Source organism: Eleutherodactylus coqui, chromosome 8 (assembly GCF_035609145.1).
Source record: "Eleutherodactylus coqui strain aEleCoq1 chromosome 8, aEleCoq1.hap1, whole genome shotgun sequence".
Classification (NCBI taxonomy): domain Eukaryota; kingdom Metazoa; phylum Chordata; class Amphibia; order Anura; family Eleutherodactylidae; genus Eleutherodactylus; species Eleutherodactylus coqui.
In genome coordinates, this window is record NC_089844.1 from 158,201,875 (window position 1) to 158,227,223 (window position 25,349).

General features: G+C 46.1%; 2 protein-coding genes across 3 annotated transcripts in view; one reads left to right on the top strand and one right to left on the bottom strand.

The window, feature by feature from the left end:
* RABEP2 (rabaptin, RAB GTPase binding effector protein 2) overlaps positions 1-7,964 on the top strand; it is a 14,144-nt gene extending 6,180 nt beyond the window's left edge. The window contains exons 6-11 of the mRNA XM_066576788.1: positions 1,161-1,299; positions 1,665-1,676; positions 1,755-1,810; positions 3,396-3,494; positions 3,744-3,860; positions 7,654-7,964. Coding sequence (XP_066432885.1) covers positions 1,161-1,299; positions 1,665-1,676; positions 1,755-1,810; positions 3,396-3,494; positions 3,744-3,860; positions 7,654-7,755 — 525 coding nt within the window. The 3' untranslated portion in view covers positions 7,756-7,964. The remainder of the gene's footprint in view (positions 1-1,160; positions 1,300-1,664; positions 1,677-1,754; positions 1,811-3,395; positions 3,495-3,743; positions 3,861-7,653) is intronic.
* Positions 7,965-18,124: 10,160 nt separating this feature from the next.
* Positions 18,125-25,349, bottom strand: part of ATP2A1 (ATPase sarcoplasmic/endoplasmic reticulum Ca2+ transporting 1) — a 31,502-nt gene continuing 24,277 nt past the window's right edge. The window contains exons 19-22 of one of the 2 annotated variants that reach the window (XM_066576789.1): positions 24,611-24,744; positions 24,405-24,522; positions 23,187-23,304; positions 18,125-18,661 (exon numbers count right to left, since the gene is read on the bottom strand). In XM_066576789.1, the coding sequence (XP_066432886.1) occupies positions 18,648-18,661; positions 23,187-23,304; positions 24,405-24,522; positions 24,611-24,744 (384 nt within the window). In that variant the 3' untranslated portion in view covers positions 18,125-18,647. Of the gene's footprint in view, positions 18,662-21,786; positions 21,828-23,186; positions 23,305-24,404; positions 24,523-24,610; positions 24,745-25,349 lie in introns of those variants that run through there. The other variant, XM_066576790.1, reaches the window with a different exon arrangement.

The following is a 25,349-nucleotide window of genomic DNA, read 5'->3' on the forward strand; positions in this document are numbered from 1 at the left end:
CCGGTCGGGGAACGCTCGTCGGGAACGCTCGTCGCGCTGACTCCCCCCCCGTCCCGGGGAACGCTCGTCGCGCTGACTCCCCCCCCGTCCCGGGGAACGCTCGTCGCGCTGACTCCCCCCCCCGTCTCCGGGGAACGCTCGTCGCGCTGACTCCCCCCCCCCGTCCCGGGGAACGCTCGTCGCGCTGACTCCCCCCCCCCCGTCCCGGGAACGCTCGTCGCGCTGACTCCCCCCCCCCCGTCCCGGGGAACGCTCGTCGCGCTGACTCCCCCCCCCGTCCGGGGAACGCTCGTCGCGCTGACTCCCCCCCCCGTCCCGGGGAACGCTCGTCGCGCTGACTCCCCCCCCGTCCCGGGGAACGCTCGTCGCGCTGACTCCCCCCCCCGTCCCGGGAACGCTCGTCGCGCTGACTCCCCCCCCGTCCCGGGAACGCTCGTCGCGCTGACTCCCCCCCCGTCCCCGGGGAACGCTCGTCGCGCTGACTCCCCCCCCCGCCCCGGGGAACGCTCGTCGCGCTGACTCCCCCCCCCGTCCCGGGGAACGCTCGTCCGCGCTGACTCCCCCCCCCGTCCCGGGGAACGCTCGTTCGCGCTGACTCCCCCCCCCGTCCCGGGGAACGCTCGTCGCGCTGACTCCCCCCCCCCGTCCCGGGGAAACGCTCGTCGCGCTGACTCCCCCCCCCGTCCCGGGGAACGCTCGTCGCGCTGACTCCCCCCCCCCGTCCCGGGGAACGCTCGTCGCGCTGACTCCCCCCCACCTGTCCCGGGGAACGCTCCGATCGCGCCTGACTCCCCCCCGTCCCGGGGAACGCTCGTCGCGCTGACTCCCCCCCCCGTCCCGGGGAACGCTCGTCGCGCTGACTCCCCCCCCCCCCGTCCCGGGAACGCTCGTCGCGCTGACTCCCCCCGTCCCCAGGAACGCTCGTTACACTGATTTCTGACAGACAGCACTTATGTAGGCGGACAAACTAATTGGGGCCTGAAATGCAACCGCTCCCAATCCTTCCTTCCCAGCACCACCTACCGTGGGGCAGTTGGTCGGGCCCCCATGCACAGCTGGGCCGCCCAGCTGACGACTAATGTCTACTATATGCGGGGGGTCAGTACTTCGCCGTGCAGGAAGCTTCCCGGATATCTCTAACACCTGACTATGTTTCCCAGCGGGCGGCGCAGCATCGTCAGGAGCGCCTGTGTATCGAGATCGTCTCTCTGCAAGAAGAGCTGAAAACTGAACAACTGGCCAAGCAGGATCTGGAGGAGCAGCTGAGGAGGACCATGGAGGCTCACACAGAGGAGAGGGGTGAATGAGTTAAATCTGTAGGGTGGGGGTCCCTTTCCTGTCCAAGTATTCTATAGTGGGTCTGAGTTCGGGTTTTATGGGTACCTTCATGCACATAGCTACTACAGGGGTGACTGTGAATCCCGTCTGCTGTACAGCAGACTGCCTCTCCATCCTGCACAGACTTGTTTTGGACCTTGACAGTAGGGAACGATTGTAGAGATTGTCGGGGTGTGAAACGAGCCGCGTGAGGGGGGACGGATGCAGGTACAGAAAGTCCCGGGGGCTGCATGTGATAGATGACTACACACGGTAGTGCAGTGACTTGTGAATTAATGTTGTGCTTCCCTTCTCCTCCTCTGGTCATCGTGGCGGTCACATTACAGAGATCATGGAAGGTAGGTGCGGTGTTTGGGGGGCGGGGCTGGGGCGATATTTGGTGGGATGTCACTCATTGTGTATATGTGATTCTGCAGCCACTCTCTCCAGCCTGAAGACGGAGATGGACAGGATACAGCAGGACAGGAAGCAGGTGAGATAAGATCCCACGGGGATGGTGTCTCATGTACTGGTCATATGATGTATGAGGCCACTATGACCAGGGACATCACATAATGAGCAGTTGCAGACGTATTTTGATTTCTCACTCTACTTGTTTCAGGCTGGGTTCACACGGGGCGGAATTTCCGTATGGACCTTTAGGCATGGAAATTCCGTCGGCAATCTTAAGCCTGAGACTAAGCAGCAAAGTGCATGAGATCTGCAAAAATCTCATCCACACGCTGCGGGCATTCGGCTCTGAAACTGACATGCTGCATGGAATTCAAAGCCGCCGCATGCCAATTCTGTCACCGTTTCCGCTGCGGGTTCTCCCAAACTCTACAGGGAGAGCTTTCTGCGGCGGAATACTGGCGGACAAGCCGCTTCAAGCCGCACCGATTTTAAAGCTGCCTTTCTGCAGCGGAAATGTTGTGGAATCTTCCTGCGGTCCTGCTGCGGACATTCCGCGAGATTTCTGCCCTGTGGGAACCCGGCCTAGAGGCCCATTTACACAGAACAATTATTGCTCAAAATTCGTTCAAACGACCGCAAATGAGCGATAATCATTGTGTGTAAACGTGGCCATCATGCACTTTTGCCCTGAAGATGATTTTAGGGCTCCCGCATACTTGCGTTTTTGTTGCACGTTTTTTTCACGCGATATCGCTGTGTTTTTTTTTTCATGCGGATTTCAGTAGGGCTTTCTGATGTTAAAAACACATCGCACAAAAAACGCAAAACACAAACGTGTGATGCATTTTTAACATTAGAAAGTCCCATGGACATTTGCGTGAAAAAAACACGCAAGAAAAACGCAAGTGTGCAGGAGCCCTTATGGTGAGCTTAAAATCCATTGTTTAACCACAGAGAGAAAAAGTATCTCTCAACAGACTGCATGCTCTGTTCTCAGCGGGAGTCGGAGATTACATTGTATTCTGCCAGCAGCCCCAACGAGAACAATACAGCTGTGTGCAGAGCCCCGCCCACATCCTGGGCTCTGCAAACAGCTCTCGGGGGCCCTTTTACATGCAGATGAGGATGATAAAGTGTTAATAGAAATTAATGCAAAACAATCACTAAAACTATCAATCTTTCAATTGCTTTAAAGATTACCTTTGCGTGTAAATGGGCCTTTACATTACAGCTCTACTTGTTTAGGTCAGCAGCTTATGCATTTGTTTTGTGATAATACAAAGCTCTGAAAAGTAACTGCAGTCTGGCTGCCTTGTCTGATTGCAGCCCTGTCTCAGTAGGGGGCGTTCACATGTGCAGTTTTTATTCAAGTTTTTTTATGCCATTTTTGAAGTCAAAAGCAGGAGTGGCTCCAACAAACGTTGTATCGGCCCTTTATTTTTCCTCTCCTTTTATGATCCTCACCTGATTTTTGACTATAAGAACCTATGTGTGTGAATACAGCCCTAAAGATTCAGGCAGCTTCTTCCCCATGCTTTACACTGCAGCTCCGCTTCTTTAGAGATTCAGTTAAATTCCATGGAGGAGTTTAGAAGTCTTGAAAGATTGACCAAAGTTTGATTGCACTTCTGTTTCTCTTCCTCTCTTTCCTTTGCTTCCTACAGGCTGAGATCCAGCTGCAGGAGTCGGAGGGTCAGGTCCAGAAGCTCTGGGAGTCTCTCGGGGAGCAGGAGAAGATGCTGCAGAAGGAGAACGAGGAGAAGGTGTGAAGAAGTTTAGTTCTGAGCCTCTGAGTTGTCCTCTTCCACAACATTAGTAAAATCCTTATTCAGCCGTCTGTTGCTTCTGGATAGCTGGATGACAGTATGGCCTCCATTACAAGAGTTGGCGCCCAGATACCCCGGAGACAGACAACACCCAGACACTGCTGAACAGATTGTTTTATTCCATGTTGCTAGGTGTGAGCAAAGGAGTGCAGCGGATGTTTTCACACGTCTTATCTTTGTCTCTAGGCGTCTCTCCAACTCACTCTGAACGATGAAAGGAACAAGATCTCAAGGCTGCAGACCGAGCTGAAAACCAGCGAGGAGGTGCAGAGGGACTTTGTCCGGTTATCACAAAAGCTGCAGGTAATCTAATGCAAGTGTCAGATATGTGAGCACATATATACACACACGTGTGTGTGTGTGTGTGTGTGTGTGTGTGTGTGTGTATATATATATATATATATAACTGATTGACTGACTGACTCGCCACGAATTCTCTAACTTCCCAATGTCGTACAAACATGAAATCTGGAAAATTAGGGAAAGTAAAGTGATCACAACTCAATTATTCAATGCTAATCGCAAAAATAAGTGCACCCCTATGTAATGTAAATTCCCAGTGTTGTGCAAGTGTAAATTTTGGCGCAAGCATTCTTTAGGTCCTAATGGAGGAGAGGGAGAAGGACATTAGTACATGCAGCCTGAGGAGAATCAAACGCTCCTCTATGTGTATACAGAGTTTATTTCTCGGTTCCCTTTAAAGTAACCTTGACTTCATGATATTTTCCGTGTGAACTACACATAAACACCTGTATCAAATTAACTCAGGCGAGGCCGGCTATATGAGCTAGTGGTATGATAAAGGGCCGCTACACATAATTTAATTTCACCTTATATCAGTGCTGGAGTGTTATAAGAAGAGAGGCTGATATCAGTCATGTATATGATGTTATCATCCATCACCCTAGAAGTTGTCGGATGGATGAAATGTTGATATAAATAAGTGATTACAATATCAGAGCAAAAGGATCATTTATTGTGGAAAACTGACCCGTTGTAGGGAGGCTCTAGGACCCTGTTGTACCGCCTCTAGCTTGGATACAAGATGTGATACGGGTGGGCATGGAGGCTCTACGACCCTGTTGTACCGCCTCTAGCTTGGATACAAGATGTGATACAGGCGGGCATGGAGGCTCTACGACCCTGTTGTACCGCCTCTAGCTTGGATACAAGATGTGATACAGGTGGGCATGGAGGCTCTAGTACCCTGTTGTACCGCCTCTAGCTTGGATACAAGATGTGATACAGGTGGGCATGGAGGCTCTAGTACCCTCCTGGACCGCCTCTAGCTTGGATACAAGATGTGATGCGGGTGGGAATGGAGACTCTAGTACCCTGTTGGACGGCCTCTAGCTTGGATACCAGATGTAATACAGGCAGGCATGGAGGCTCTAGTACCCTGTTGGACGGCCTCTAGCTTGGATACAAGATGTGATACAGGCAGGCATGGCGTGTCTATTACCATGGTGGGCCGCCTCTAGCTTGGATACAAGATGTGATACAGACAGGCATGGCGTGTCTATTACCATGGTGGGCCGCCTCTAGCTTGGATACAAGATGTGATACAGGCAGTCATGGAGGCTCTAGTACCCCGTTGTACCGCCTCTAGCTTGGATACAAGATGTGATACAGGCAGGCATGGTGTGTCTATTACCCTGGTGGACTGCCTCTAGCTTGGATACAAGATGTGATACGGGCAGGCATGGACGCTCTACTACCCTGTTGGACGACCTCTAGCTTGGATACAAGATGTGATACAGGTGGGCATGGAGGCTCTAGTACCCTGGTGGGCCGCCTCTAGCTTGGATACAAGATGTGATGCAGGCAGGCATGGAGGCATACAGGTTCCATATCGCTGAGCTGTCATTGTCCCTCATACAACTACTAGGAGTGACCGACTGCTGAATGCTATCGCCCTCCCAGACCATCCCACCAGCAGTGGGGGCAGTGTGCTGCTCCAAAGAATAGGCAGGATTGGGGTGCTCACTTTGAGGTCTCCAGACACGAACACTAAACTAAACCTGGAATCATCACTGAAGAAGACCTGGTTTCACTCCGTAGCGTCCAGTTTTATCGTTCATAACACCGCTGCAAACGGAGGCGACTGTGGCTGTCAAAGGCAGTGGGCGGCGTGAGACCAAAGGGCCTCCGGTGACCGTTCATCTAATCACCCCACAAATCTAATCATTTGTGTATCTGCATGAGATGGAACTGCATGTCGAGTTCTGCAGCAAAACTACAACTCCTTGTAGGGACACAATTTTTTTTTTTGTGACAAAGAGTGTATATGATATAAATGTCTCTGGAGGTTATATCAGTACTGGAGCGTTATAAGAGGAGCAGCTGATATCAGTCATATATATGATGTAAATGTCTCTGGAGGTTATACCAGTACTGGAGCGTTATAAGAGGAGCAGCTGATATCAGTCATATATATGATGTAAATGTCTCTGGAGGTTATATCAGTTCTGGAGCGTTATAAGAAGAGCGGCTGATATCAGTCATATATATGATATAAATGTCTCTGAAGGTTATATCAGTACTGGAGCGTAATAAGAGGAGCGGCTGATATCAGTCATATATACGATGTAAATGTCTCTGAAGGTTATACCAGTACTGGAGCGTTATAAGAGGAGCGGCTGATATCAGTCATATATATGATGTAAATGTCTCTGGAGGTTATACCAGTACTGGAGCGTTATAAGAGGAGCAGCTGATATCAGTCATATATATGATGTAAATGTCTCTGGAGGTTATATCAGTTCTGGAGCGTTATAAGAAGAGCGGCTGATATCAGTCATATATATGATATAAATGTCTCTGAAGGTTATATCAGTACTGGAGCGTAATAAGAGGAGCGGCTGATATCAGTCATATATACGATGTAAATGTCTCTGAAGGTTATACCAGTACTGGAGCGTTATAAGAGGAGCGGCTGATATCAGTCATATATATGATGTAAATGTCTCTGGAGGTTATATCAGTACTGGAGCGTTATAAGAGGAGCAGCTGATATCAGTCATATATATGATGTAAATGTCTCTGGAGGTTATATCAGTTCTGGAGCGTTATAAGAAGAGCGGCTGATATCAGTCATATGATATAAATGTCTCTGAAGGTTATACCAGTACTGGAGCGTTATAAGAGGAGCGGCTGATATCAGTCATATATATGATGTAAATGTCTCTGGAGGTTATACCAGTACTGGAGCGTTATAAGAGGAGCGGCTGATATCAGTCATATATATGATGTAAATGTCTCTGGAGGTTATACCAGTACTGGAGCGTTATAAGAGGAGCGGCTGATATCAGTCATATATATGATGTAAATGTCTCTGGAGGTTATATCAGTACTGGAGCATTATAAAAGGAGCAGCTTATATCAGTCATATATGATCTAAATGTCTCGGGAGGTTATGTCAGTACTGGAGCATTATAAGAGGAGTGGCTGATATCAGTCATACATATGATGTAAATGTCTCGGGATGTAATATCCGTAGTGGAGCGTTATAAGAGGAGCAACATCAGTCACCTGTAGAAGGGTCTCAGTACTGGAGATATGTGGTATAAAGTAGTAATCATGGGGAGGGAAGGTTCCTGCACTTGTCCGCTCATCCAGTTGAAGAACACCACAGTCAGGCTGGATGCCGGATAACAGGGAGCAGCAATTCTTCTGCACAGAGAATCTGCAGCTTTATTGTCTCTGTAAAGTAAATACCTGCCTGATAATGGAATTTCTTTAACCTCATAGCTTATATTACCGCAGCTTTATCACTACTTGTGGTTCCAGGCTCAATGCCTTCAGCTGCTCATATTGTGTCCCAATGATAACACTTCTGGTTCTCTGGCAGTTCACTGTTGTTATAGGGGCAACATGTGTATCCAAATCATCGACCCCACGATTGTACACAAACATACACAGAAGACTCGCAAAAGTTGACGTTGGGGGGATTTGAATGCACACAATGTCTCTGTGATAACACTGCACTAACCAGAGAACATGCCAGGAAGTGTTGTCATAGGGAGCCAGAAGTATGTGGTTGGTTTGTTGAATTTTAGTTCTTATCTCACTTCTGCAAACTCTGATTCCACAACAGGTCAGCCTTGAGAAAATTCGACAAGCTACTTCCATGAAGGATGTCCATGATATATTGGAGGGGACGCGTTTCACAGACGTCAGCCAGCTGAGCGACACCTGACACTGATGATATTGGACCACATGCTATATACTGTGTATATAGCGTATAATACATATGGCAATAACCTGTAGTGATTAACGTTATAAGTGCGTCTTCCTGCGAGGCCGACTATGATATTACGGATCCACACGAGGAATGAAGGAACGGTGAAACTCGTTACTAACAATCACTAACTGCTGTTACACTTTAATAAAGCCTCTTTTATATTACATGATTGTTGTCTGCTTTACATAGAGGGCGCTTCATGGCGACTTGACATTTTGGGTTACTGTGTGCATTGTGCAGCGTCAGTGTTTCTGGGGGAATTATTGCCTCAATTGCAGGAAGTCTGAGATGGTCCTTTATCACAAGTCGCTGGAAACTTTTTTTTCCCCCCTATAGTGAAGCATTGAAGTTACGTAACCGGTGTCTTATGGAGGTGACAGAGCAGACATTCTGGATAATTGGACTAAGAGGAGAGAGTACGGCTACAGGCGGGTAACATAGCCAGATGGAAAGCCAGGGGTCAGCAACGGAAATCTCAGTTTGCAGTACAATGGATGAGGCGGGTAACGTAGTCAGATGGAAAGGCAGGAGTCGGTATCAGGAGGTCTTGTCACAATAGCAGAGAAGCAGGCGGAAGTAGAGCTTGATCAGTCAATGCTGTGGAGCAGAATTACGCAATGCATGAAGAGACAGGGACAGGTTTATTTAGCGGGCTTAATTAGGAGCAGGGCTCAGCGGAGAGAACTTCTGGCTGTAGTGCAAGAGGTCCTGAGTTCGGGTCCTGACAATACCATGCTTCCTCTCACCTCTGAAGTCTTTGCACTCTCGGCGCCTCCTTCACTGGGCACTTGGCGACTTCTGGTGAGCACAGCACTGCTGGTCAGGTGATGAGGAAGTGGCAAGCGGCTCTGTGCTTACTAGAGGCTGCTGGTTGCCAGGAATATTGGGGATAAAATCATATGTTGTAATAAGCCACACCCTTAAAAACGCCCCTGACCACACCCCCTCTTCAGATAGCGGTGCCCCACTGTAGCGTTTTTTCCCAGGGGTGCCCCAAGATTGAAAATGTTTTAGAAACCCTGCCTTAAGATGTAATGGGTTACTAATGTGACAGGCAGATATGTAACAAAACGTGTAACAATTGTGTGACAAATTGCCTTGTGAGTAAAACTGAGCATGCCCAGAAGGACAGTCACTGATTGGCTGCTGCCTGGCCAATAAAATTTAATTCTTTGCTGCGCCATAGCAGATGGGGCAGTAAATGCAGTGCAAACAGAGGTGTTGAGGCCTGCAGAGCAACTGGAGTATGGCAGGTTGAGCAGCAGAAGCTGCTATAGGGACGCTGGCAATGCTCATTTCCCAGTTAAAAATGCTTGGTTTTGCCCAGAGCATGCCAAAGCTGCAGAGGAGTTGCCAATTGACGGGTGACATTCGACGAGAGAGAGAGAGCGTTTGAAGCTACATACAGAACTCACGGATCCAGATTCACTAGGAAACATGGAGGAGTTTGTCAGCATCAGATCGTAAGTGAGGCCAGCCTCATGAAAAGCCGAATAGTGCATGCACTAATAGTGAGTCTTCATGGACTAAGCAGGCCTGCTGACAGAGTTCACCAGGACACTTGTAATTACCGTATTTTTCGCTTTATAGGACGCACTGGATGATAAAACGTACCCCTGTATTAGAGGGGACAAATAGGGAAAAATATTTTGAACTCACCCGGGAAGAGTGCCAGGCGATGGAGCAGAAGAGGTCTGAAACAGTGGAGCTCTGTGTCACAGCGGCGCTAGTTTGGCAGGAGGAAGGGAAAGATCCGATTGATGGGAGGCGGGGAAGCAGGAGAAGTTCCCGCTGGCGCTCATCACCAGTCAGCGGCACGTAAGGGAGGCAGTGGGGAGGAGAGAATACTGGTAAGCGATCGCACATTCGTTCGCAGGATAGCTGTTTATAGCAAGATTTCTCTGGTTGTGGAGAATATTTTGTTATCTATGAGTGTTTAGCTCTTTTTTGCTGTTCTGATAGACTCTATTAAAGTGCTATCATTGTAATTATCCAATACGAACAGAGAAGTATTGTTATTTCCTAGTATTCACATGAGCGGTACCATGAAAGTGAACTTTATATGTGTGATCATAACATTGATATATGGAGGTGATTACAACATCAGAGCTAAAGGATCATTATTTTGCCCCAAACTGAACACTTGAATGGAGCTGCAGTACCCTGTTGTACCGCCTCTAGCTTGGATACAAGTTGTGATACAGGTTCCGTATGGTGTCCTACAACATATCAGTCCACATTTGCTGAAACTGAGCTTCTAGATTGCTTTATAGGCTGTCAAAGTTGGCATCCCAGATGGTCCCATGCATGTTCTATTGCTGATAAATCTGGTGATTGGGCAGCTACGAAAGTGTGACAATGTTGTGGGGGCTTCCTGTGACCCCTTTGTGTGCGGCCGAGCATTATCCTGCTGGAAGCCTCTTGGAAGACGCCATTAGAGGAACATGTGGCTGCAGGATGTCCTCAACATATCGCTGAGCTGTAATTGTCCCTCGTACCACTACTAGGGGGGACCGACTGTCGTATGCGATGGCCCCCCAGACCATCAGACCAGGAGGGGGCAGTGTGCCGCTCCACAGCAAAGGCAGGATTGAGGCGCTTATCCCTAGGTCTCCAGACATGAACACAGCCAATGCCCAGTGGTGCTCTATAGGGGGCATCCTGAGCCCGGTCACCTTGTGTGCCCTCATATATCCACTGGTCCCAACACATCCTAACAGTCTGGCCAGACGCTCCTCTCTACTGGTGGTCTGTAGGGGGCGTCCTGAGCCCCGTCACCTTGTGTGCTCTCACATATCCACTGGTCCCAACACCTCCTAACAGTCTGGCCAGACGCTCCTCTCTACTGGTGGTCTGTAGGGGGCGTCCTGAGCCCGGTCACCTTGTGTGCCCTCACACATCCACTGGTCCCAACACCTCCTAACAGTGTGGCCAGATGCTCCCCTCTACTGTTGTTCTGAAGGGGGCGTCCTGAGCCCGGTCACCTTGTGTGCCCTCACACATCCACTGGTCCCAACACCTCCTAACAGTCTGGTCATAATGGCCCGGTGGGGGACAATTCATCTATACGACCATCTAGCTTCTTACATCCCAATAACGTGCCCCTCTCAGACTCTGGTAACGGGGTAGAGGCGTCTAGTGGTCAGCAAGCTCTACAAGCGGAAGAAGAGGTCACTACACACAAGGAGCCTCCGAGAGCCTTTATAGGCCATAGGGGGAGCCACTTTTAGGGCCTTAGGTGGCAAGACCCTTCATCTAATCACCACAACTCCAATCATTTGCATATTTGCCTGAGGCTGGCTACACATGACCAAGACGGATACTGAATATGGGAGCCCGCAGCAGAATCTGGCTCTTACCCCAGCTTGCCGTCCGTCATGCGCAGTAAATATTTTTCAAAAATATTTGTTTTTCCTCACAGATTCTGCAGAAAAATACAGCATGCTGCGATTTTAAATCCCTCAGCGGAAATCACACTTACCATTCTCTCATGTGAGTGGACATGCAAAACTTCTATCTTTTCAGTAGGTGCAGATTACCACGTATCGTCCACGCGAGTTGAAATCTGGTTGTGTGAGACTGGCCTGAGATGTAAGTGCATGCCGAGTTTTGCAGCAAAGCAACAACTCCTATGTGCCTGATTTATTTTTTTGACGAATGGTATAGAAATAGTTTTTTCTAATGGGGTTTACTGCTTAAAAAACTAAATACCCTTAAAAAATTAGCTTTCTGTTGCCATATTTTGGGGTTGTGTGAGGGCTTGCTTATTTGCTGGGTGACCTGTAGTTTTTGACACCAATTTGGTGCACATATGACTTTTTGATCACTTTTTATTACGTTTTTTCTTAGGGACAAGGAAACAAAAAAAAAAACAACTGCAATTCTGGCATTGCATATATTTCGTCTGACAGCATTCACCCAGTGGGATTATTAATGTGATATTTTAAAAATTAGGACTTTTATGGACGCAGTGATATCACTTTTTCATTCTCGTTTTACTTTGTGGGGAATGCGCATTTCTATACATCTTTCCACCAACGCCTTGGTCCCATGGTTCCTCAACAAAGCCAAAACAGAAGGCGTTCCCATGATCCTTATAGCGCCAGGCTAGCCATCTCCTCTTTAGTACGCCGGTCTCGTGGTCGACATGCTCTTCACTCACACTTGCATATGCTACGTTTGATGGCGTGCCTGTTGAATATGCAGTCTTGAAGGCACAGGGATTCGCGGACCCCATTGTTTGGCCCATGCTTGGTGGCAGGAAACCTTCTTCCTCTCGCATCTACCATAAGGAGTGGAAGATCTTCAGGTATAGCAAACAGCATCATCTACAACCCATGCATTTTTAGGCTCCCAGAATCCTTTCTTTCCTCCAATCAGGCATGGATATGGAACAGAGCCTCAGCTCATTAAATTGTAAAGCCTCCATGCTATCAATCCTTTTCCAATGCCCCCTGACTTCCAAGTCCACGGTGTGTACTTTCCTTCAGGGAGTGGCCTCTTCTTATCTTTGGTCAGCACCTTGGGACTTCAATCTGGTCTTAGACTCTTTACAATTATCTCCCTTCGAGCCAATGTGTGACATTTCCCTCTGTCTGCTTTTTTGGAAGGTTGTCTTCCTGGTAGATTCCCTTTTTTGGTGCTTCATCGGGAGAGGGCGGTCCTTTGTCCAGTTTAATTCTTTCTTCCCATGGTGGTCTTGTCCTTCCACCTGAACAAGGTCATCATTCTGCCCTCCCAATGTCCGGAGCCTTCATACCCCAGGGAACGTCTTATGCACAAGCTTGACATTGTCCGCTCACTGCGAATCTATCCTGCATCCACAGGATCTTTCTGCTGTACGGATTCACTGTTCCTCATCCCTGATGGCCCTCTTTGAGGTCTGGTCACCTCCAAGTCCACCAACATTTGATTGATCAGGTGACAGATTACAGAGGACTACCGTGCCAAGGGCAGGACTCTGCCCATTTAGGTGACGGCTCACTCCATGCTCACGGTAGTTGCGCCCTGGGCGATGCCCATAACACCTTAGCTCTCCAGGTCTGCAAGGCTTCGACCTGGTCTTCACTTCACTTCTTTACGGAGTTTTTACAGTGTGCATACTTTTCCATCCTCTGACGCTGCTCTTGGTCGCAGGATTATGCTGACGATAGTACCCTGATCACAACTGAAGTACTTTTGGCCCATCCATAGGGACTGCTTTTGTCCAAAGATCTTCGTTGTGTCCCCCAATGACCCAGCCAAGAAAACTGTATGTTTATGTTACAGTAAAATCCATTTCTCGATGTTCAATGAGCACCATTATTGCTCTGTTCTGAGCTCCCCCTTCACTTCTTTGTTTAGTTGTGTGTTATTTCGAGTTATATACTCAGAGGGCTTTTTCTTTGCTACTGCTTGTGTACAAACTGATTTAAACAAATGGCTACAGGAGGGGTATGGCTGGTAGGAGTCAACTCTTCCTTTGCTTAATGTCTGCCTCCTAGTGGTAGGAGCTATACCCAAAGTCTTCACCGTGTCCTTCAATGAACAACTGAGAAAAAGATTTTACAGTGGGTAAAAAAAATCTAAACTTTGAATATTTGGTTTATTTTTATAATAATTAAAAACCTTTTTTATAGTCCCCACAGGGACCTACAGAACCTCCAAAGTACTGCATTATACTGATCTATTAGGACAAGCCACAGGCTGCCATGACGCCTGGATGTCTCCTCGTGATCATTTCCGGGTGGGTGGGGGTGGGAGTGGGGGGATAGCATTCAGGACCCCCGAACACCGATTTGGAAAATGAAATGCTGCTGTCAAAATTGACAACAGCATTAAAAGGATTAATAGACATGGTTGGTGTGGAATGGCAAAGATGGCTGATACCCATCGTGTACATGGCAAGCTCAGCTCTCGAGCCCGCTCTGTACACAGACACCTGCGTTGTATGTTGGGGAAGGCTTAAGGCTGCTCTCATACATGCGTTCACCAAACGTGAACGAAAATCGTGGCGCACACGTCTGCGAACCCCCATTGAAATCAATGGAGACGATGTACTGAGATTAGTTAATCGCGGTAAAAAACAGGCTGCGCGAGAGCGCGAATACTATAAGCAGAGAGACCGCTGTAGTTGCGTACACCGACTTCAGGTGACAGGGCTAGACATCTGTACCTTTCTTATCTGCCTCTCCCTTGTTGGGTCTCTTATCCAGTATCTAAAGAGCTGTGCTCCTCACATGGACCTCTTACCTGGCGACCGGAAATTGGACCACGCCACAAGCAACCAGTTCAATCTTAAGGTGCGTTTAGACACATAGATGATCGCTCAAAAGAAGGCTTTTGAGCGATCATTTTGCGTAATCTACTAACTGGTACTAATGCCTATTAGTACCAATTAGTAGCTTGTGAGCCCCTGGGAGCTGTATTCATTCAGAGGACCGTCCACCATTCTCTGAATAAATTCCTTTTGTTCTGCCAGCGGGGCTGACAGCTGAGAACAGCTAAGACAATGTTATCAGCGGTCCCTGGGCAGAACACAGCGTGCGGTCCTACTTATCAAGTGTTCTGCTGAGCGACGGATTTCATGCCGAACTGAGAACCGTCGTTCAGCAGAAGACTGAAAGATGGGCACATTTAGACACGATTATCACTCAAAAGATGGCTTTTGAGCGATAATCGTTGCGTCTAAATGGGCCTTTAGATTTTATTTTCTTCTTTATTCCAGCCGTATCCCCTGATCCTCACGGTGTGCTTGCTGTAGGTTAATAAGCACTACCATAAAGATAAAACATTTACAGGACCCCCTTGAAATTAGTGGTCATATGTCAATGCCTGCAGTCCTGCCCTTGGTTCCTGCTAAAGGAAGGAAACTTCAGACCTTCATATTAGCTTCTTTTTGCCTTGTGTGACGTGTAAAGGGACTGAGTATTCTCACTGCTTCATTGTAGGTTTTGCTCATGATTACATATGTGCTTCACTATACAGAGTTAACATTGATGTATCAGAAAGAAATGGACATACTTTAGTCCTGCAGTCACCGCTGCTGTTGTAGTCTAGGATGGTGTCATTAGTTTCTTCTCTAATGGCGCAAAACTTATTGCCTATATTCACTCGTGATGTAACGCATCGGCATTCTCATGTTGAATGCTCATGGTCCACCATGTTATTCTTGCTGACACAGAATGCCAGGAACGAAGGGAGACCGACTGAAATGGAGACATGCTGAAATGGAGACCTGCTGAAAAGGGGACTTGCTTGTAGAATGGCAGACGTAGCTTCCGTCCAGAGGTTCCATTCCAATCCAGTTTTTAGGATTTGGTATGTAACCCAGAATGGAAGCCCTGGACAGAAATTCAACCAGAATGTGGACATACCCTGATATATGACAGTGTCTTTGGTTGGCTCCCAGTCCCAGTTTTAGGTAGAAATAACATTGGCTGATGTCACATTTCCTAGTTTTAATTGGCTAGGTGACCTGTGAGGGTATATGTATATATTGCCATATGTTTTTTATGCTTTATACCTATATGCAAGTTCTATTCAATTCCAAATAAGAAAAAACTTAATCTGTCGCCTTAACATCAGATATTCCAAGGCTTTGCAAGGCTGAGAGAGATGTTTCTAGAAATTCAGAGATGATACCGAACCAGACACGAAGGACGCGTGCTTGGCTGTTTTCCCGGAGGCGCCAGTATCAAGATAACGACTGTTTTCACTGTCTCAGGCCGGAAATCCGGACTTCCCATATATGGTTATACTGTGAATTTCAGCCAATGAGCCCATCACCCATTGCTAGTGATAAGAGCAAAGGGTATAAGATCTCATGTAATCTGTAATAAAGGAGCGCAGCCATGTCCCCGTGTGAGGAAACTATACCAGACCTCCGTGTGGTGTCTCTTCTTTACCGCCGGCAGCGGGGCATTTGGGGTGGGCCTGATTGGTGCTGTACGTAAGAAATATTTCCCTGACAGACCTATTGGGGGGGGGGGGACATTTTTAAGCTGCCCACACCCATTCAACAACTGTTGGACGAACTATTGTATATCCGACAGCTGCTCCCATGGCTGCCTCATACACATGATTGTTTGTGTGTTTAGGGAGGTAAGCCACAGCCAGACAGCTCTGGCAGCTTATCTCTCAGGTAACAATAGGATCAGGAGTTGGAATTCAATGTCTCTGATGCTTCTCGGAGCCATCTTTTGAGCGATAATCGTTGTGTGTAAATGTGCCTATCTTTTACTTTTCTGTCGAACCATGAATTTCAGTTCTGCATGAAATCCATAATTCAGCAGAACAGCTGATAAGAAGGACCGCATGCTGTGTTCTGTCCGGGGAGTGCTCATAACAGCTGATTACATTGTCTCAGCTGTCAGCCCCTTGGCAGAACAAAGGGAATGTATTCAGAGAACAGCGGGCGGTCTGATCCCTGAATACAGATCCCGGCGGCTCACACGCTACTAATTGGTACTAATAGGCATTAGTGCCAATTAGTAGTTTATGCAAAATGATTGCTCAAAAGCCATCTTTTGAGCGATCATCTTTGTGGTGTAAGTGCACCTTTAGAGAGTCTTCCAGCCCCGTCATTATCAGTAGATTCATGCGACTGAACGCTTATGTGTATGGTGACCTTTAGTTCATATTGGCCATCACAGTAGTTCAGACCGGCCATACCTGTTAAATGGTACTTTGCAACAGATGAAAGATCTTTTTGGGAATGTTTTTTCAGATCACTTGTTGGATCATTTGTCGTCTTTCATATGATTGTTGAACAGAAATTTCAAACATGGTTGACTTTCCATACGATGACTGTGTGCGATCATATCATTTATTGCTAAATTTCACCCAACTAACAATCGTTTTGGTTGAAATTGTCCATTTTCATTAACTGTAGTATAATATTTAGGGACACCTTAGGGGTAAGTGCAAATGCGTAGGATCCGCTGGGGAGTGTCTGCAGTGGAATAACCAGAAGTGAATCTGCAGCAAATAAATAAATCTTGTTATTTGTATCGCGCCAACTTATTCCGCAGCGCTTTCAGGTCATTTTTTTATTTATTACCCACCACCAAGCTGAGTACTCATTTTACCGACCTCGAAAAGGATGGAAGGCCGAGGTTTGGATTTCCCTCTTTGCAATGGGATGAAATTGGCTGCAGACATTTCACATGCTGTGGGTTTAAAATCTGCATTGTATACAAATTCTGCGCAGCTTTTTCCACAGTATGTGGATGGCTTGTACTATAAATACTACCGATTTTCCATGTGGAGATTCCACGCCATTTATGCTGCATGTGAACTTACCCTAAAGGCTCATTTAGACACAACAATTATCGCTCAAAATTCGCTCAACAGCTGTCCTTTGAGCAAAATCGTTGTGTCTAAATGTGCCCAGCTTTCACTGTTCAGCCGAACGACTGTTTACAGTTCTGAAAACCGTTGTTCAGCAGAATAGCTGATGAGCAGGACCGCACACTGTGTTCTGCCTGTGGAGAGCTGATTACAGCTGATAACATTGTTACAGCTGTCAGCCAGACTGGCAGAACAGCTGATAAGTAGGACAGCACTCTGTATCTGCTGTCCATGGTGCTGAATTCTCCACGGGGAGCCTATGGCTGAACAATGGAGCTAATTACAAACCTTCTGCTGGGTTCTGTAACAGCTCCCAGAAGCTCATTTGCATCCAAATGAAGCTAATAAAGCACTAATAGCAATTAGTGCCTATTAGTACTTTATGCAAAACGAGAGCTGGTCTTTCAATCTTTCGAAAGATATCTGTGTGTGTAAATGGGCCTCAAGACTGTCTACTAGTTGGATGTTTGCTCACAGACCTGCAGTTGCTTTGTTACGAAATCCTTTTCAATAGTGGAATGATTCAGGTAATATTTGGGATGGAATAAACAATTCTGAATCAACAGAAACTTAAAGAGGTTGTGCCGAGTAATGAAGTTGTCTCTTATACACTAGATAGGAGATATTTTTATGATCAGTGGGGGTCCACCGATCCTGAGAACGGGGGCCGGTCGATCCCTGATGAATGGAGCAGTGGTTGCTCAGGTTTGCTCACCTCATTGACAGATCCAGACATGATCAAGTTCAAGTGCTTTAGAATCTGGGCTGTCATTGAATTGTATGGAGCGTGGTATGGGTGTCCTCTGCTCCATTCACTAGGGGATGGACTGGACCGCCGTTCTCAAGATCGGTAGGGGTTCCATCTCCCACCGAACATGAAGTCATCCCCTATCCTATTAAGCGGATAACTTTACAACTTGGCACAACCGACACTTTGAAGTCCATCACACATAGGATCCTCCCCCCCCCCCCCCTTAGAAAAATGTTGCAAACCTTTAGTTTAACTTATTTAATTTTAATAAATAGCTAGAAGAGTTTTCATTTGGTTTTTCTCGCTTCCTTGTTTTTTCTTTGCTACAAGCTGCAACTCCCTCGGAGGGCTGGGATCAGGATAACATGACGCTGCCATTTGCAAAACACCGACTGTGACTTTCACTGATGGAATAGACTTTGGGGGAAATCCATTCTTAGTCCGGGGATTCTCCAGCTGTGTGACATTTTCCTTTACTTGAATGCTGATTAAACAGGAGAAATGGGAGGGGAGCGCTATAAAAAAGTGGCAAGACTGGAAGCAAAACTTTTAAGGAACTTGGAAACAGAATAACAGCCCATCAGTAACAGAGCCCTTGCAATCACACCTGGCATGCACCAGGATGTACGGACTTTGGGAAGGAGAGTTGGCAGTGATGTGTTGTAGGGAGACAAGATGAAATGTTAGGAGGGGAGAGATACAGAGAAAGTCTCAAAGGGTATGTGGGCTGAGATCTGACGTGGATCAGTAAAAAGCCGAATTCCTTTTACTGCTGTTTTTCTGTCAAAAGAAAAAGAGAAATAAATTAGCTTTTGTCTAAAAGCACATGAAACATAGCTTTTTACTGACTGATACCCTGTTTCCTCAAATTTTTGGGGAAGCTTATAATATAAGCCCTACCCCGAAAATAAGCCCTAGCTGCTTTACATAAAAAAGGAATAAATTACCTAGCAGGCACGGTCCGGGTCCCACCCACTGCTCTCCGGAGCTCCGACGCGCTTCTTGCAGTCCTTGGTTACAGAAGATCACTTCCTGGTTATGGGATTCTTAAATCTCGCCTATAGGAAGCATTGGCTCTGATTGGTGCTCAAGCACTGCTCAGCAAATTAATTACCGCATTCGATGATCCAATGTGATGGCTGTGATTGGTTCATCGAGCACTGCATTGATTGCCTGAGCAGTGGTCGAAGAACCAATCACAGCCATTGCAAAGTGGAGGCGGGAGTTAGGAATTGGCCAATCATGCCAAGCGTGTCGGAGCTCCGGAGAGCAGTGAGAAGGACCTGGACCAAGCCTGCTATGTAAGTATAATAAGGCACCCCTCAAAAATAAGACCTAGCTCCTCTTTTTGGGCAAAAATTATAAAAGACAGGGTCTTATTTTCAGGTAAAACCGGTATCAATAGCCCTGGGGCTACATGGTGACTTTGGCCGTACAACTACAGTTGTACGCTGGGTAGCCCTGTGACTTCACAGTCACACTGAAGTTAATAGTGTAGTAGTGCAAGTTACAGCTTGCAAAAAATCTAACTTTAGTGGATTCTTTATAACCTTCAGCCCATTGACCTCAATGTGAGTGCGAGGTTGCAAGGCTACACATCAATTTTTGGTGACGTAACCCCAAAAGTCGCTATGTAGCCGCAGTCTAAGTGTCATAGGTCCGCTTCACTTAGAATTTGATCAATGTGGATTCCATGCCAATACCTGGGTTAGAACCCGCATCTTTTTTACACTCTATTGAATTCAATGGGAATGCATGCCGTGGGCCGTACAGCGCAAATTGCGGATTTTGAAATCTGTGTTGCAAATAAAAAGAATTGACATGCCAATTCTTGATATGGATTCCTTACAGTAACCACGTCAGGCACCCGCATGCAGATGTGCCCCATTGAATGGAGCTTAACCCTTTCCAATACACTGTCTGACGTCTTCCAACATTCTGATTGAAGGCTCTACAGCGCCGATGTTGGAAGATGTCTGGCAGGGTATTCTTACTGTATATTACTGGCCGCTTTGTTGTTGGGGAGCTCTTCAGCATGTCCCATACCAAAGTACTGTCTCTAGCCAGCAGATGGCGCCATTGTATAATGGCAGAAAGAAAAAGCCCCCTAGGAAATCCTGAATCCAAAATTGGATTGCAAAGGGTTAATCCAGGTATGGATCCATATGCAAATATGTGCAGGGCAAGCACAGTGAAGTTTGCCGCTGCTGTATCTTTCAGCGTTGATGGGATCTTCATCAGCAAGTTATACATTATAATGATCTAGAACTTTCAATACAGTGTGACTGGTTACTCCCCCCCCCCCCCCACGCACACATACTTACCTTCAATGGGGCGCAGCACACATTAAACATTGCAGTTTTCCACCATGCAGGGCTTTTCAGGGTGCAAAACATAAAGGCGAAGCCTCCCTGCGGCAACTTTATGTATCATCAGTTTTCATGCATAGCTGTAATCTTGCCAGCAAAATTCATATAGTAAATTCCAGCAGCAGGAATTGGCGTAACAAAGCTCGTATCCATATACAGCGTATATTGTTTTTAGCACATGGGATACTGCACTTTGTCTGCAGCAGTTGGTTCACAACACGAAGCCAGCGTCAAAGATGTAGAACTGCATCATATGAGCACTGAGACAACACACATAGCGGTCAGGTACTGCAGTCGCAGAACTCCCCTCTGTCACATATGCAGTATCCTCCCTCTACATCACCATAGAGGTCCGCGGTACGGAGACCTTAGATTCTGCTACTTATAGTGTAAGACGTTAAGAAGAGGTGTAATGGTAGGGGTGTAGAATACAGGCAATGAGAGTTAGGCAGGATATGAGGATACAGATGGAGTATACATAGTAAGTGACCTTAGGTGATGGATGTCAGCCATGAATATAGACGCTTACGAAAAAGCATTCATGAAAACTGTTAATGTTTTAGTGCTTTTTATGGTAAAAAAATTCAATTTTAGTAATTGTTTATTAAATTGATTTTCGCACTTTGCGACAACTTCTGCTTATGTGATAGTCAACTAGCCAAAGTGCAAATCACTTATTTACCTAAAATGTGCTTTTGTGTCGGAAAATCCCTCTAAAGTGCTGGCCACTAGTGGCCTCCCTTCCTATTTGATGTCCACTGCTTGTTGTCATGTGAATCTGTTTCTAGTAACAGGGTCAACAAGTTGGCTAACAGGAAGTGAAAGAGGGTGTTATCTTATGTTGCCCATAGAGGTCTATGAGGGGAAGAACAGGATGATAAAGCTGCTGCAAAAGGAGAGAGACTCACACAGATTTGGCTGCAGCTTGTAGTAAGTGATTTACAGCTACAGCTCACTGCTGCTGTATAATGTCTGCCATGCTGATTTTATTTCTCTGTGTGTGCTATGGAGAGTTAGAGAACAGAATCTGTAGTTTTCCCCATGTACAGTGTATAGAAGACATCATAGCAGCAGTCTACTCCCATAAGCTCAAGGAAGACCGAGAATTAGAGATACGGCCTGCAGACGGGAAATTGGTGATAAATGCAGGGTACAAGATTATTCTGAAGAGTCACCTAAAAGTGCGACACTATTTAATCAAAGGGTGTCTAAATCTATGAAAAAGTGAAAAGTTATGTCAAATTTAGAGACATCTAGTAGTGAAGGCTGTATTGAAGTTAAGAGCATTGGTAACCAATATCAGCACAGTCTGAAGGTACCTCTGTGATACTTTAGTAGAGTGATGTCCATAGAGAACAGGAAGTTTGACAGTGATAGATGAGACAAACAGCATTGTGATTAGTCAGTTTTGCACATGGTGCTTATGGTTTTAGGTAAGGTTAATTACAATGTAAAATGCAATGACGATGCTAACTGGAGAGGACAAACATGCAGGTGGTAAAGGATGACATGTAGCAACACATGAAAGAGGGATACCTGTTAAACAGGAACAGGGAAATGGTGAGGAAAGGATTATGCTATGGGAAAGGATGGAAAAAACACAGGTTAAATGTGAAACAATTATGAATTCAGGAGAAGATGATTATGAGTAGAAATGAGCAGATATCTGATGCCCCCCCAACCCCCCACCCCCATGTGTGTTGAAGTCTATGTAGTTCTAGAACACATCTGAAGTCATCTTAAAATATTGTAGGCATTGATGTCCTGGAATCTTGGTACACATAAGCCATCCTGTGTGTCCCTATCCACTTGGTGCCTTGACCGTGACTCGGGGTATTAATTGATCACTGTCAAATAAGTTGGCTTTAGATAACCGCTGATTAAATAATGGTCATGATATGGAGCAGTGGTACACAACCTTTTATGGTCCCAGGGCCATATTGTCAGATTAAACAAATCCCAAGTGTCACAATAAGACCTAAAATGGTTTTCCAGGAATTTACTATTGATAGCCTATCTTCAGGATAGTTGATCACTGGGGATATTCTCTCTAGATCCCCGCCGATCAGCTCGGACCCGTTGTCAGTGCAGCTCAGCCAGACATCCACATTGAAGTCAGAGCCGGAAGTGTAATAGAAGGCATCACTCCCATTGAAGATAATGGGAGAAATGCCTTCTATTAAACTTCCAGCTCCAACCCCAATATGGATGTCCAGCTTGGCTGCATAGATAGCCATCCCGAGGATCAGCTGATCGTCGGGGATCTCGAGTGGTGGACCCCTGCTGATAAACTATTGATGACCCATTCTGAGAATAGTTCATCAATAGTAAATTCCAGAAAATCCCTTTAAAGAGGCATTAGCAACTGATACATTTATAGCACATTGCAAGTGTCTGCCATAAATGCTTGATAGGTGCCATTCTACTTCCAGGAGTCTCACCTATTGAAAGGATGAGGGTCTCCTATCCCACTTGCACTCCAGAAAGGAAGAGGTAATGTATGCATGCAACTAGTCCCATAAACTTTTGCATCAACACTTCATCTACTCCTTTCTGGAGTGTCACTCAGGTCAGCAGACCCCTTTTTGCCAATATATGGGGGTCCCATATTTAGCCACTGAAGAGCACTATTAGTACTTTCTTAGCCCTGTTCTGGTGCTACATACCATTCCTCTTATGCATGTGAGCAACCATCAGACTAACATGCATGCCTGACCACATGGTTTGGGGCCAAAGAGAAAGACCTTGCGGGCTGCAGGTTGTGCACCACTGATATACAGGAACAGAACATTTGGACCCTGTTTTACTAGTATTTTCGGAAAGTACATTTAGAGTATCCTGTACATTGTAAACCAATTTTCGATCATTTGCACAAACCACATTTCACAGATTTTGTATAACCAATCGCCTCTGTGAAAACACAAGCTTGTTCTTACCGTCAAGGTAGTTACGGGCAACGAATTTCAAAAGTTCGTCCAATAGGATTACAGGGAAAGAAATCTTCAAGACAACTAACCACTTAGTGAGGTCCAGAGGTGTCAACTTGAAGATCATCTGATGGATGAAAAGCGGGAGGATGTTAGGGTAGGAGTGTAAGAGGAACGCATTGTACGATGTGATATAGAACCTCCTCCTTACATGCTAGGTTTGCTCACAGCTCTTTAGACTCCATTATTAATACATTTTTTATTTATTAGGATGAAATACTGTATAGGATATAGATATAAAGTCAAAGTCACCTGTGGAATATCTGTACACCGTCCTACCAAAAGTGATTGAATTTGGGGGCAAGACTCAGAAGTAATATTTGTTTCCATATGTTAATGCTTTGTGAGGCCTCCTTTGGCCCTAATGACATCGGATACTCTCCACGGCATACTTTGTACTAGCATCTGATACACTTCAGCTGGTATTTCCCTCCATTCATCCTGCAAACTTCTGCCCAGTTATCTCAAAGAAGATGCATTGGCCCGTCTACACTGTTGCAAGGAGCATCATCACCGGTCAGTTGAGCAATGGAAGAACGTTATATGGAGTGACAAATCGTGCTACTCCACCATACTTGGGTTGGAGGACACCTGGGGAACGCTTATTGCCTGAGTGTGTTGTGCCAACAGTTAAGTACGGTGGGGGTTCCGTTATGGTCTGGGGATGTTGGTTGTAGTGGCAAGAACCATGAATACAGAGGTGTAACTTGACATTCTAGACAAAAATACACTGCCGAAAATGTGGCAATACTTTGTGAATGGTCAACAATATTTCCAACAAGACAACGCGCCTTGTCACAGATCCAGTGCTGTTTTATGTTTTCTTGGGGATATGGATATTTCACGATTGGACTGACAAGTACAAAGTCCCACACTAAACCCTACTGAACACCTTAGGGACAAACTGGAACATCAGCCAGGAAATATGAACGGCGTACATTTTCTCTGAGAGAACTCAACAGATGTTTGCAGGATGATTGGAGGGAAATACAAACTGAAGTGTATCAAACGTTAGTAGAAAATGTGCCAAGGAGATTATCCAACATCATTAGAGCCGAAGGAGGCTCTACTAAATATTACAATATGGAAATAAATACTACTTTTGATTCTCGCTGAAATGACCAATTACATTTGGTAGCATAGTGTATTTTAGTGTATTTTACTCACTGGCAGGGGATCAACGTAAAGGATCAGGAAGTGGAGAGACATGGAGAGGCAGATGGAACCCAGCAGCCAAATGTTGACCCATGGGGGCATCCTGATCAGAGACTGGTTCTCTGAAAGACTGAAAATCAAAGAATACAAGTGATAGTGATTCGTGAGGGCAAGTTTAATATTGAAGACATAGTGAGATAGGTGCTATATGCACTTACCTGTTCAGAGCATTGCACATCTCAATAGTGACCAGCACGGACAGAGCCATGGTCATGGGAACTGGAGACTCAAAGATTTCACAATCTTCACCCTCAAAGTCAGGATTGTCTTCTGTGCACTGCATGAAATGGCTCTGGGAAAGGAAGAAGACGACTCAAGATGAAATCATTGACATGGCAAAGACGCAGATGGGTTCTCTGTAGGAAAACAGCATGATCATGATGGTGTGGCTATAAGTTGACAGCTGTTGCTTAACCCCTTAGGAACATGGCCTTTTCTTTCCTCCATTTTCAGGTTTTCCACCCCACTTTAAAAAAAAATCATAACTCTTTTATTTAACCATCGACGTAGATGCCTGAGGGTTGTTTTTTTGAGGGACGAGTTGTAGTTTTCAATGGCACCATTTAATGTACCATATAATGTACTGAAAAACCTTTAAGAAATTTCTAAGTGGAGTGAAATGGAAAAGAAGGTAGCCCTCTATTATAGCAGAGCTGCAGGGTCCTCGCAGACCCTGACAAGCTCTGCCAGTGACTTTTGTTACTACAGGGGGATGTTTTTCCCTGTAACAGGGGCTCCTATGGATGCCTCAGCTACAGTGGAAAAGTGTGTAATAAAAAAAGACCACATAAATGACCCCAAGAGATCTTATATGATGTCATGGTGGACATACATGGTAAAAAAAATAGTCACATAAATAAGTTTAAAAAAATTACAAAATAAAATAAAAACCTACGC